This window comes from Taudactylus pleione, unplaced genomic scaffold (genome assembly GCF_031769625.1).
Source record: "Taudactylus pleione unplaced genomic scaffold, aTauple2 ptg001137l, whole genome shotgun sequence".
In the NCBI taxonomy this organism is placed as follows: Eukaryota; Metazoa; Chordata; class Amphibia; order Anura; family Myobatrachidae; genus Taudactylus; species Taudactylus pleione.
Window position 1 is genome coordinate 5,531,039 of NW_028285538.1, and position 13,626 is coordinate 5,544,664.

General features: G+C 48.5%; 1 protein-coding gene across 1 annotated transcript in view; it reads right to left on the minus strand.

Annotated features, from left to right (window-relative positions):
• The window catches only part of PRPF40A (pre-mRNA processing factor 40A), a 98,214-nt gene that overhangs the window by 30,182 nt on the left and 54,406 nt on the right, over nt 1–13,626 (minus strand). The window contains exons 19-20 of the mRNA XM_088462006.1: nt 5,021–5,112; nt 4,631–4,747 (exon numbers count right to left, since the gene is read on the minus strand). Of these exons, the coding sequence (XP_088318132.1) occupies nt 4,631–4,747; nt 5,021–5,112 (209 nt within the window). The remainder of the gene's footprint in view (nt 1–4,630; nt 4,748–5,020; nt 5,113–13,626) is intronic.

Here is a 13,626-nt window from a genome sequence, read left to right on the forward strand (position 1 = left end):
GATATGTGACAAGACAATAATATGGAGTACCGGAATCTATACTGAGAAGGGTACCTGTACATAGACAGAGTGCATTAGTTATCCCAAGAAAGGAAGGGACATATCTGTAGTGATAACCAATAGGGTTAAAAACCAGGTTTTGCCAATTATTAGAAATTATGCATACAAGTAATGGGAATATATCAGTATATACACACCCGTACATATAGATAAACATAGTTGCATAAGAAGGCCATCTCTTTGAAAGAAAGAGTAGTGCCAACATAGCAAGTTAACTTGTCAGACTCCGGCATCGGGAGATCAGCATGCTATATTTATATATATGTCCTGCTATATCCTGCATTCTCAGTGTCTTATAAGTTTGCTACCAAGTGCAAAGTTAAAATAATCATAGATCACCCTAAAGGGGGGCGCCATAGATAGGGACTAACAAGAAGGAACTATAACCCCAGAAGGATGGAAGTACATATCTTTATATACAAGAAGGCCCCAGTCATGTATAGGGTTCATAATATAAGCAATGTCTATCACTATGTAAGCTGCAGAACATGACTCTAGTCTACAGAGCCACCATTTAATATATATATATATATATATATATATATATATATATATATATATACATATATATATATATATATATATATATATACATATACACACATATATATATATATATACACACATACACATAGATAAGCTGACAGCTTTGGTAATCGCAGGCGGCTTCCCATCCGTGGAAATATAGGTACGTACACACACCCACATACAAATCCTTAGGGAGAGATGGTGTAAAGCGGAGTTATTGTACCAACTACTGGATGAGGAGAGTCCAGACTTCAATTGCAGAATCCTTCTTTTAAATAAGCTAAGTACCAGACATAAAACTGATAACAGATCCTACCTCTGCCTTATAAGGATAAGAAGCGATATATATATCTCCACATATGCATACCTACATAGTAGTACATAGATTAGTAGGTGCGATAATATTTAAAATTAGAACATGAGCAATACACGTATATGTTCTATAGCAGGGCTTAGTATAAATACATGTGGCTTACCTCAACGCAGGGAGACTGCTCAAGTGTTGCGTGTAGCCATCAGCCTGCTACGGTGTAATGGGCAGGATATTTTATCAGTGTGCTGTCCCAGACTGGTATCGAACCTGGGACCCTTCTGTTACTGGAGTGCTCGCCTTAATCAATTGAGCTATATATGTGTGCAGAAGAGTAACAATCCACAAACTTAAGGGATTACTGTCCCCAAAAAGTGAGCTGTATTCTAACAGAGCCTCCCCAACATATTAAAAGGGAGACCAGTCCCTTGGGAAAAACCACAGCGCAATCCCCCATCTAAACAGGGGATAAAGGCCTGCTGTTGTTATTAACACAGCTAAAGAAGTGGCCGTCCCGGCCTCTAATGCTGGGCCACAGGGATGGTAAGCCCAATATGGGATTCTCGTTCCTGAGAATGGATGATTCGGGAGGACCTGACCCAAGGCCTGCCCCCTCAGCCAACGCTGGGTTGAGACCCAACCCAATGGAGAGTTCTCCTCACCCACAGATATCGTTTCAATATTTTTGTATATGTGCTGCCAAAGCGTGCACTGGAACATTGTCAACCTTGCACAGTGTGCTAATTAACCTCTCTGGAATAAGGCTTGTCCATAGACCACCCGATTAGCAGAGTAGAAAAAAGGTATACACTATATATATCTATCTATATATATATATCTATATCTATACATATACACACACACATATATATATATATACATACATCCCTATATGGGATTACATATACATCTACATACACACACACACAACACGTACATTGTAGGCGCTGGGACACGGGGAGCGATCTGCAGAAGTGACAGAGATGACTCTTACACTGCGCTAGGGTAAAGTTATACCGCGCTGTGTGCGCAAAATGTCCATGCTAGCCTGGAGGAGTCCCGGCTAACATAAGCTGTCCCCTCAACAGAACCGCATAAAGCGGAGTAATAGTGCACCTGCTAAGCGCAAGGTTGAGGGAGGGGCAGCAAAAGGCTAGACATATCCATCAGAGCAGCAGGTGTTAGGGCAATGAGCTATACTGCTGTGGAGGGCGCCGAAGCGGCTTAAACACAAGAGCCCCGAAGTAGCTAGCGCCGGTGCTTATACATTAAAGCACCGCCTCAGCAGACTAACAGCTACGCTGTTATAAAACACACACAAGCACAGGGAGAATATACAAACTCCACACAGGGCCATAGTGGGAAACAAACCCATGACCTCAGTGCTGTGAGGCGGCAATGCTAACCATTACACAGTCTGTGCTGCCCTGTTAAATATATACCGGCTGCCTCAGTGCGACTGGCGCTGTACCTACAGTGAGAGCTACAGCGCTTTTCGTAAGTGATAGCGCAGTCAGCCGTCTGTCACTTACCTGACCTACAGTTAACGGAGCTTCAATACACATCTCCCCCTTGTGGGGGGAGGGGCAGGAGACCCGGACTCAGCCGGCGGCGGGACCCTTTTCTTCCCCGAGCAGGAGTGAGTCAGTGCTGTGCTACACAACGGACCCTCTTAATAAAAGGGGGAGTTGTTTATATTGTAAGCTGTCCCCTCTCCTTAAGAGGGAAGCGCGCTCCCTTGCCGGCGCTGGTCCGCGCTGCATACTCTTAAAAGAACACCTCTCCTGCTAAGCAGGAGAGGAGAGCCTCAGCTGATGTCCACTGCTCCAGTGAAATGACTCAGCGCTGTGCTTGCCGGCTATTACTGCTGCGGAGCAATAAGGGGGAGAACCCTTACAAATGGCGCCGCTGTTGCAGGACGCGCCATAAGTGTTTGTTTAGGGCGGGTCTCGACTCCGGGTCCGTGCGCTGATTAAGACAGCGGGACTTAGTAGCCACAGCAGCCCGCCATGTGTGAGGAGGGCAAGCGCGATCGGCGCTGCTAACGAGCTCTCCTATGCAGCAGCGCCGACAGCCGCGTGGTGCCCACAGCGCGGCAGTGAGGAGGAAACCCGACTAAAATAGGCGCAGCTAGATTGCATGACGCGCCTCCAGCAGCCCCAGCGACGACCGGGGCTGTAATTTGCGCCCTCGCTGGTGACCCCCTTGTATCCGAAGTCGGGGAGAGGGTGGTGCGGGGCAGGGGAAAGTCGGGCCCTCCTAACAGTGACAGTGTCACTGAGCCCAGCTATACTTCCACTGCTCCTGCTAATCAGGAGCAGTGGTCATACTTACAGCTGTTGCGGCCGGGAAGCTGGGCTGAGGGGGCGGAGAGGAACCCGGACACATGCCGGTGTCAGCAGTGGCGGGTCTTCTCGGGGTCCGATGACTCCTTTGTGTGTGCCCCCTCCTCAGGGTCACCGGACACAGGCTGCAGTAGCCGTGTGGTGCCCTTCCCGGCGGCTCCCACGTGGCAGGCAGACTGCCACAGCAAGCAGCCTGCCTGTCCTCAGCTGTAACTGTTATAAAAATTAAAAAATATGAAAAAGGCTGGAGACAGCCTGATGTGCGACCGGCTCTCTCGGGCACATTCTAAAAACTGGGGCTGATGGGGCATAGAGGGGGAGGAGCCAGTCACACTTCTAAATTATTTAAGGTGCCAGGCTCTACTCTACCACCGTCTATACCCCACTGTCTTGAACTCCAGTGTCCCCTAGTGGATGAAGGAGAAATGACTGCAAACACATCAGATGTCAGATATCGTTATCCGACATGCGAGAACGCGCATCGTTCATCGTTGCAGGCTCACGTCAGATTTTCTTTCAGATATGAACGATTTTTAAAATAGTTAACGTTCAGATATGAGACAAAATCTGACCGTGTGTATGCACCATAAGAAAGCAGTCTCCAGGTTGTGATATATTACAGCTTCAAATCGCATTAGAGGGCAAACCGGGCTGAACTGAAGAAAATATATATTAAAGAATGTGTGAGGCAGTAATGAAACATGACCATCTCCTTTAAGATTGTAGCAATAAAACAGAATTCTACATGACAAGAGCAATGGCTTGGTATAATTTGTATTTGTGGCAAGCCACCTTGAAAGCATTTTTTTTTATGCCCAGAAAAACTAATTTCCTATATTCTTCACAGCTGTGCTCTTCAAAATTGTTTTGCATACACCGCCTGAAATTGCACCAGACTGTTCAATCATCAAATTCAGACTGACAATTGTAAGTGGTTTGATTAATGTGCATAATTAAATTATACACACTGCATGCAAGTAAACTTGGAATTGGGGTGAAGATATGTACTAGTAGATATATAAGACTTGTATGAAAATTATCTATATACGAATATCTATCCACAAAACAACTTTCAACTCAGCAATGAATCTAGTAAATGATTTTGTATACAAAACAATTAAATCAAACACGACTATTGGACAAGAATACTGAAGACTCCCAAGTACTAGCAAGGCATGGAAACTTATGATCTGTATATATAAAATTCATTCCTTATGCAAATTAATATAATGTGAATAAAGTGATGAATGTAAGAGGTGCAAAATTAATGATTTTCTTCAAGATATGGAAACTCCTACACATAAAAAGCAATATATTCTGTAATTAGACACAAGATAACGGTACTTAGTAATTATTAGTAGATCCCAGCAGTTAGTCTGTAACTTACACTGTTGAATGCAAGTTTGATATTCCCAGCATCTAATGTAGTGGCCCTTTTTGTTGAACTGATGACTGTAACAAAGTCTTCAAAAGTTGTACGAAGCTCAACTACAAATCCCTTATCCTGGAAAATAAAATAGAAGTAAACATTAACAAAAAGACAAAACATAACGGTTTATATCGAAAACATTCCAAAAGGAGATCATAACCAAAATGTAAATTGTCCCAATAACCCCTAGAACTAAAAACCACCTTCATTCTAAACACGTGTAATTGATTACTAAACATACATTTGGGTGAAGGTCTATCAAATTGGGGAATAAAAACAAAAAAAAAAAAACATACACAAAACCATTAAAAGGAAAAATATAGATATACAGACAAAGCAGACACCTACCCTTAATATATCTTTTATTATCTTTTTCTCATCGTGATATCGCGCCTTAAGACCCTCCACATAGAATTTAAAAAGATCTAGTGCTGTTGAACCTGTAAAACAAAACAATACTCCCAACATTTCCTTTTTTGAAACCGTGCAAGACGTTCCTATAATTAGTCCCAGTGGCTGTCCAAACACACACCTCTTCAGGAAACCCTGCTGCATACATTATTCACCATTTACAAAGTGAATATTCCCCAACATCCGATAAGATGCATTTATATAGCTTTACACAGTTCAGAGCAGTAATACAAACATGGTATCATTATGTTTTTATTCATATGGCACCATCCAGGACCAGTGAAAATTACAATGATGCACATAAATACAATAGTAACTAGTGTGTATATATATATATATATATATCCAAATATGCAAGTGCATACATAATAATATGTGTGTGTGGCAATCCAACCCAGGTAGTTTTTAGGGTTTAACACGGGAATGACCCATGTAACCCGGGTCATCCAACCCAGGTCTCGTTTATAGGATGGTGATTTCCAGATCTCCAAGCGCCGGCAGACCAGTTCCGCTGCACCCGTATGCAGTGTGAACAATGCCGGCCCGAGAAGAAGGCAGGTCGGCACTGCGGTCTAAAGGGGAGCTGTCCCAAGTCAGACCAGGGAATTTAGTGTAAAAGTGGTATAACTCTGCCTGGGATTAACAGTTATTCAAATTAATACTGCGGTCAGAGGCTACTAGTCTAATTAAAAGCCTGGTTACACTGGTATTAGAAAAGGCAGCGATGGCACTGGATTTGCTCCTTATAACACGGATAGAGTGGTAATCTCAGTATAAGCAGCTCAGTTCTTATAGGACTACTGTGGCTTCCTCCGTATAACCTCAGGCATAGCCTTTATGTATCTGAGGGGTTGAAATTTAGATATTTAGAAAGTATATCAGTCAATGGCTAAAATGCTTCAGCCACACGATTTACAAAGGTTTGGTACACTTAGTGAAAACCAATACATGGGGTGTGCAATAAGTTACCGAATGTGCAGGGCATAGAGTAGACAGACAATCTAAACGTTTGTTTGTGAACTGTAATCTCTGACTAAAGTTCTTGTGAATCTTCAGAGCACAGAACGGTATATAAGCAGCACTGCACAACGAAGTCAGCTTGTTCAATTCTTTCACAAACTCATGGAGGAACTCAACAGAGGCCACTGGGAAGCCATGATCTTCTAAGACTACAAGAGTGGTCTGCAATAGCAGGGGGGTTTTGACCAACTGCGAGCTGCTTTTGGGGAGGAAGCACAGTCTCTAATCACTGTTTGAGTGGTTTGTAGAATTTCAGCATGGGAGATTGTCCCTGGAAGACAAGGAGCGCTGCAGCCGATCTGTGTCTGCCATTACCGAGGATAACGCTGCTGACGTGCGGGTCCATAGTTGAGGTGGACGCCAAGGTGACTGTGGCCCAGGTAGAGAAGGAGATAGGCATTTCATCAGGATCCATCTGCTCAATACTCATGGCGGTCGGTCACACTTGGGGCAGAATTCAATTAGAGGCGAAAAGCCGCGATCGGCAAAAAAGTTCCGCCTATTGCCGCTTTTCGCTTGTTTGAGTCTTATCTCCAAATTCAATTCTGGGACCAATTCGCCTAAGCGGAAACTCAACGCACTTAAACAGGCGGAAAAGTTTCTCCAATGAATGGCAGGTGAAAAAAAGTGCAAAATCTCTATTTTGGGGTGCAAATGTGGGGAGTTGATTCAGAACCCTTTGGACACCCCCCAAAGGATAAAGCCGCAAAACTTTTTTTTTTACCTTAGGACACCCTAAAAAAGACATGTCATTTTTGGGGAAAGATGTAAAAAGTGGGCAGACAAGGATAAAAAGTAGCGAAATAGGTTTCTTGGTGGGCTGTATGGATGGGACAGGTGTTTTTAGGATTGCAGGTGCATGCACCAGGTGGATTTTTCACATATTTTAAAGTGCACAAAAATGTGTTAAAGCCCATTTTCACTTACCCCAAATTTGACTAGACTATTTTCCACAAAAAATACTGTTTTCAAATCAATCATACTACACCACTTTTACAAATATGCTTCTAGAAAGCTTTTAACACAACTTAAGGACACAAAAGTACATTTATTAGGGCTAATGGTACACATCTGTAATGATTTCCAGGGTCAGTGCGTCCTTTTTTTTGGGTACAGACTGATTCCCCCAATCTATTTAGTACTTTCCGCCTGTTAATGCATTTTCCTATTTGCATTTTCACCTGTTCTGCAATTAAAGACGGCGAACCGCGGGGGGACGTGCATGCCGCAAATTCAGGTCTCAAACAGGAGAATGCGGTGGAAAGTACAATAGGAAATAAGTTTCTGACTTTTCGAGTCTAACTGTATTGGGCCTTGGTCTGAAAGATTGTCTGTGGCAATGAATCCTGGATCTACAGTTTCGACCCCAAGACCAGACAGTTGGGCTAGTGGACCCCAGCTAGAGGTGCGCCACCACAGAAGTTCTCACATGAGCGCAGCATGGCCAAGCAGATGGTGGCTGGTCATGTAGCTACTGTACCACTCGTGCAGCAGTGCACAGTCACTTGGGGCTACTACTCCAACCTATGCCTCAGCAAGTGCTGGAAGCCATTTCCAGACGAAGTCCGAGAACTCGCAGTTGTGGTGCCCTTCCTAATCACGACTACCCGAGTGATTTGCGCTGTTGTGAACGGTTTCCTGGTCCCCTGCGCTGCATGCATTAGAAACAATGCAAAAGTGAGTGATAAGTGCCAGCTGCTCTGATTTCAGCATGCAGACTGTTACAATGTAATAGTGAGCAGCAGGTGTTTCCATTCAGCTGCAGCAGTCAGTAGAATAGGAAAGAGCTGACTGTCCTGACAGCGATGATTCTCCTCCTTCCCGGCTGTAAGTAGAGGTATCTTTGCTTTTTATTGTCTGTTTCCCCATGTGTGCCTCTTCCCAATACACACATACCTTGTATGCATCTCTCTTTTCTTTGTAAGAATCTTCTGTAAAAATGTATCTGAATAGGATGTGTGTGTTCATAGGACCTGTACTGGTTCTGTACAACACAGAGTAGGGATTGGAGAGCATCAAAAACAAGAGATATGGTAAGAACTTACCTTTGTTATCTCTGTTTCTACGAAGTCCATAGGGTCCACAGGGTGACCTTGGGGTATAGCTGGATCCTGGATCCTCGGGCACCACGGAGTTAAAGCTTTTAGCTGCTCCCAGGATGCACTTGGGTCCAACCTCCCCTATACCCCGCCCCCGAGCCACAGGCACCTCAGTTGGTAAGCAGCCCAGGCCGGAGGAGGAGACGAAACAGAGAGAAGGAAGACTGGAACACACAAGAACCATACTCACAGAAATGGGAGACGGAAAACCGGTGACCAGTCACAGAGCCCATATGAAGCCAGGTGCGTCAGGGCGGGTGCCCTGTGGACCCTATGGACTTCGTAGAAACAGAGATAACAAAGGTAAGTTCTTACCATATCTCTTGTTTTCTACTTCAGGGTCCATAGGGGTCCACAGGGTGACCTTGGGGATGTCCCAAAGCAGTCCAACTAAGGGCGGGGACGCTCCTGTGCTGATAGGAGAACCCGGCGCCCAAAGGATGCATCCTGAGAGGCAAAGGTGTCAAACGCATAGAACCTCAAAAAGGTCTGAATGGAAGACCAGGTGGCCGCCTTACAGAGCTGAACAGCAGAGGCGCCACGGCTAGCAGCCCAAGAAGGGCCCACGGACCGAGTGGAATGAGCCTTAACAGAGGCTGGAACAGCTAAACCCTCCTGCATATAAGCCTCAATAATAACAGAACGAAGCCAACGGGCTAGAGTCTGTTTGTTGGCAGGCCAACCCCTCTTGTGAAAACCAAAGAGGATAAACAAAGAATCCGACTTCCTCACAGAACTAGTCCGGTCCACATAAACCTGGAGTGCCCTTACAACGTCTAAGGAAGTCTCCCCAGCCGAAAGATCAGGTGACTGAAAGGCTGGTACAACAATTTCCTGATTAATGTGGAACCTGGAAACCACCTTAGGCAGGAAATCAGGACGAGTGCGAAGCACCGCTCTGTCCTGATGAAAAATCAGAAAAGGGGGACGACAAGAAAGCGCCCCCAAATCTGAAACCCTCCTGGCAGAAGCAATTGCCAAGAGGAAAACAGTTTTAAAAGTTAGCCACTTGAGCTCCACTGACTCCAAGGGCTCAAAAGGAGGACCCTGTAAGGCCCTAAGAACCACCGCCAAATCCCACGGGGCCACAGGTGGCACAAAGGGAGGCTGGATTCTCAAAACACCCTGGAAAAAGGTGTGTACGTCCGGCATAGCAGCGATCCTGCGCTGGAACCACACCGACAGACCAGACACGTGTACCTTCAGTGAAGAAAGACGTAATCCTAAGTCCAAACCGGACTGAAGGAAAGCCAGAATACGCGAAACTCGGAACACCTGGGGATCATAGTTTCTGGCCTCGCACCACTGAAAGTAAGTGTGCCACACTCTGTGATAGATCCTCGCGGAAGTAGGCTTGCGCGCCCTCAGCATGGTGGTAATAACGGAGCTAGAAAAGCCCCGAGACCTCAGGACGGCTGTCTCAAGAGCCACGCCGTCAAAGATAGTCGACCCAGATCCGGGTGAAGACAGGGCCCCTGAGACAACAGGTCCCGCCGTTGAGGTAGGAGGTACGGAGCGTCGATGGACAGGCTCCGCAGATCGGAGTACCACGGCCTTCTGGGCCACGCTGGGGCCACCAGGATCAGTGTGCCTCCGTCCTGTTTGAACTTGCGCAGGACCCGAGGCAGCAGAGATATCGGAGGGAACAAGTAAGCCAGTTGAAACAGCCATTTCACCGACAGCGCGTCTATCAGACTTGCGCCTGCATCCCTTGTCCTTGACCCGTACACAGGCAGCTTGTGATTGTAACGGGACGCCATCAGGTCCAGCTCTGGCAGCCCCCACTTGTCCACGAGTAGTTGGAATACCTCTGGATGAAGCGACCATTCCCCGGGATGCACATCGTAACGGCTGAGGAAGTCTGCCTCCCAATTGAGGACTCCTGGGATGAAAACTGCCGAGAGAGCTGGAAGATAGCGCTCCGCCCAAGCCAGGACGCGGGACACCTCCGACATCGCAGCTCGACTGCGAGTCCCTCCCTGGTGATTGATGTACGCCACCGTGGTGGCGTTGTCTGACTGCACCTGAACGGCCCTTCCGTGAAGAGCGGTGCCGGACGACTGCAGGGCTCTGTATACTGCCCGCAGTTCCAGGATGTTGATGGGAAGAATCGCTTCCTCCGCCGACCAACGACCCTGAAGTGACAAGGAGCCTGTCACCGCCCCCCAACCCCGGAGACTGGCATCTGTCGTGAGCAGAACCCATTCCGGGATCCAAAAGGGGCGCCCCTCCAGGAGATGCGCTGTCTGCAGCCACCAGGCTAGGGACAGACGCACCTCCGAGGACAACACCAGCATCTGAGAGCGGATCCTGTGTGGCAATCCGTTCCATTCTGAAAGAATCAGCCCCTGCAGGGGCCTGGAATGGAACTGGGCAAACTCCACCATGTCGAATGCCGACACCATGGACCCCAAAACTCTCATCGCTGAGTGCACCGACACTCTGCCACTGCTCAGACAACTGTGAATCCGCAGCTGTAAGGAGGAGACCTTCTCTGGAGTCAGAAAAATCCGTTGCTGACGAGAGTCCAGCAGGGCCCCCAAATGAACCATCCGTTGTGATGGGATGAGGGAGGATTTCTTCCAGTTGATCAACCAGCCGTGCGCCTGTAGACAAGCGACCGTCAGGTGGAGATGCTGGATCAGTACCTCCGGGGAGCTTGCCAGCAAGAGGAGGTCGTCTAGATACGGTAGCAACCGTATCCCCTGGCTCCGAAGGTGAGCCGCCATGACCGCCATCACCTTGGTAAATACCCTTGGTGCCGTGGAGAGACCAAAGGGTAGAGCCCTGAATTGGTAGTGGTTGTGGAGAATAGCAAACCGCAGAAACCTTTGGTGCGATGTTGCTATAGGCACATGGAGGTAGGCGTCCTGGATATCCAGGGAGACCATATAATCCCCCGGTTCCATCGCCAGTATGATGGAACGCAAAGTTTCCATCCTGAATTTGGGAACCCTGAGAAACCTGTTCAGGGACTTCAAATTGAGGATGGGGCGATGAGAGCCATTGGGTTTCTGCACCAGAAACAGCGTAGAGTAATACCCCATCCCACGTTGAGACTGTGGTACGGGTATAATGACCCCCGCCGTCAGCAAGGCCTCTATGGCTTCCTGAACCTGCAAGGCCTTGGTTTTGTCCTGAGAAGGACTTGTGCAAAAAAACTGGCAAGGCGGCCTGTGCCGAAAAGACAGGGCGTACCCCTGGGAGACCACTTCTCGCACCCAGGCATCCGTGGTGGTATTGTGCCAGCACTGGGCGAATTGAAGAAGTCGGCCTCCCACTCTGGGGTCCCCCAGAGGGAGGCCCGTCCCATCACGCAGAAGGCTTATCTTCTGGCTTGGAAGAAGGGCGCCTAGCACTCCAGGCTTGCTTCTTTGGCTTTGTGGCGGTCTTGGGTGCGGACTGCCTCGGGAAGGACTGACCCTTTGCCTTGCCCTGAACCCGAAAGGAACGAAACGCCGAGCTCCGGACCTTAGCAGGTGTAGTAGCTGAAGGGAGGAAGGCTGACTTGGATTTTGCCAGGGTATCTACTATTTTGTCCAGGTCCGGACCAAATAGTAATTCCCCATTAAAAGGTAAGGCCTCCAAGCCTTTCTTTGAATCCGCGTCTGCTCTCCAAGACCGCAACCACAAGGATCTACGAGCAGACACTGCTGCCGCCGAAACCCTAGAGGTCAACAGGCTAGCATCCAAAGATGCTTCTCCAATGTAGGAGGCGGCATCTCTCATCTGTCCTAACAACGCCCCCTGGACGTCCGGAGATTCATCCGTAAACGTGTCCTCCAAGGCGTTGGCCCACCCCTCAATGGCCTTGGCCACCCAGGAGATGGCCATGGACGGCCGGGCTACAGCCCCTGAGAGAGAATAAATAGACTTTAGACAAGTCTCCACCTTCCTGTCCGTAGGATCCTTCAGCGAGGATATAGACGGCAATGGCAAAGTAGCACTCCTGATGAGGCGTGTTACATGGGAATCGACTGCAGGCGGAGTTTCCCATTTCTTACAATGCGCTTCCGGGAATGGATAATTGGACGCCAAGCGTTTCTGTGGCAGGAAACGCTTACTGGGCGTCTGCCAGGCCACCGCCATGTGATCAGTCAACTGATCAGACAAGGGGAACGCTGTAGAAGTAACCTTAGCTTTTTTAAAACTAGGATACCTTGACTTGGGAGCGGGTGCCTCATCCTCAATCAGAAGAATAGCCCGCACCGCCTTAACCAGAGCCCGCACATTGATGGAAGACTTAGTGTCTACCTCCTGGACTGAGGCATCTGAGGCTGAGTCATCCTGTACCTCACCATCATCCGAGAACCCCTCAGAATCCGAAAGATGCGCAGCCTGTGCCATGACTGAGCGTTTAGATGCCCTGGAGGGCACGTCACTGCGCAACATCGACTGAAAAGCCGAAGATGCTGCCGCCAAATCTTGGACAGTGTGGGAAAGCGCATCCACCCAGGGTGGAGGAGCTGTCACAGGAGCCTGAAACGGCACCACAGCCGGCTGTGCCACAGGGGTGGACTGAATATACATTGGCAACCCCGCATAGGGACCAACAGGCTGAGACCCCGGGGGAGTCTGCAATAATTGTGGGACACCCGGGGAATGGGGGATGGCAGGCTGGGGCAACGCCCTAGTAGGGACGGCAGTCGGGACCGACAGACGGTCCGCGATGGACACCAGCACCTGGGAAAACATCGCCCATGGTGGCTCCTGCGAAATGGGAGGTTTAGACGTACCAGGGACCGCCTGGCACCGTCCGCACAGGCCGTCCTGTGACAAATCCTCCCTATCCACTCCTGCAGAACAGCGCCTGCAGGAGAACAATGCTGGAGCCCCGGAGTGCTCAATCTCCTCCTCAGACATGACTTAGGAAGAAAACGTGCGCACTCACCAGTGTGCTGAACAACAGCCCACAATATGGTACTGTGTAGCACACAACTGTATGTGACGGACCTCACAAATACGTGATCTATATAGGTGAGGTCAGTAGAAACACCCTTCCCCCGCACACCTGTAGGGCTTGTAGGAGAAGGAAAGGGATAGGTACAGGCTGACAGTAAGTAGAAAAAAGACACAGACAGGCAGCACTAGCAAAAGTCACATACCATGCAGGAAGATATACTCACTGCACCTTTCCACTACAATCAACCTCCCAGATTCAGTGTCTGGGAGGGCTATAGTGCTGTGTACACTGTCCTTCTGCAGGGGAGAGGTACACAGGGGGACCGGTCCGCGTGCTCCCTGAGAGTATCCACGCTGCCACAGAGAAAATGGCCGCTGGAGACCTCAGAGGAGGAGTGGCCGAGTATCTGCAGCTCAGCGACGCCAGACTCCGAGCTGAAAGGCGCGCTGAGCTGAGGGGAGGAGCCGCTAGACAGGGAAGGCTTCCTCCCCTGGCTAGCATATTAACCCCCGGGTTGCCGG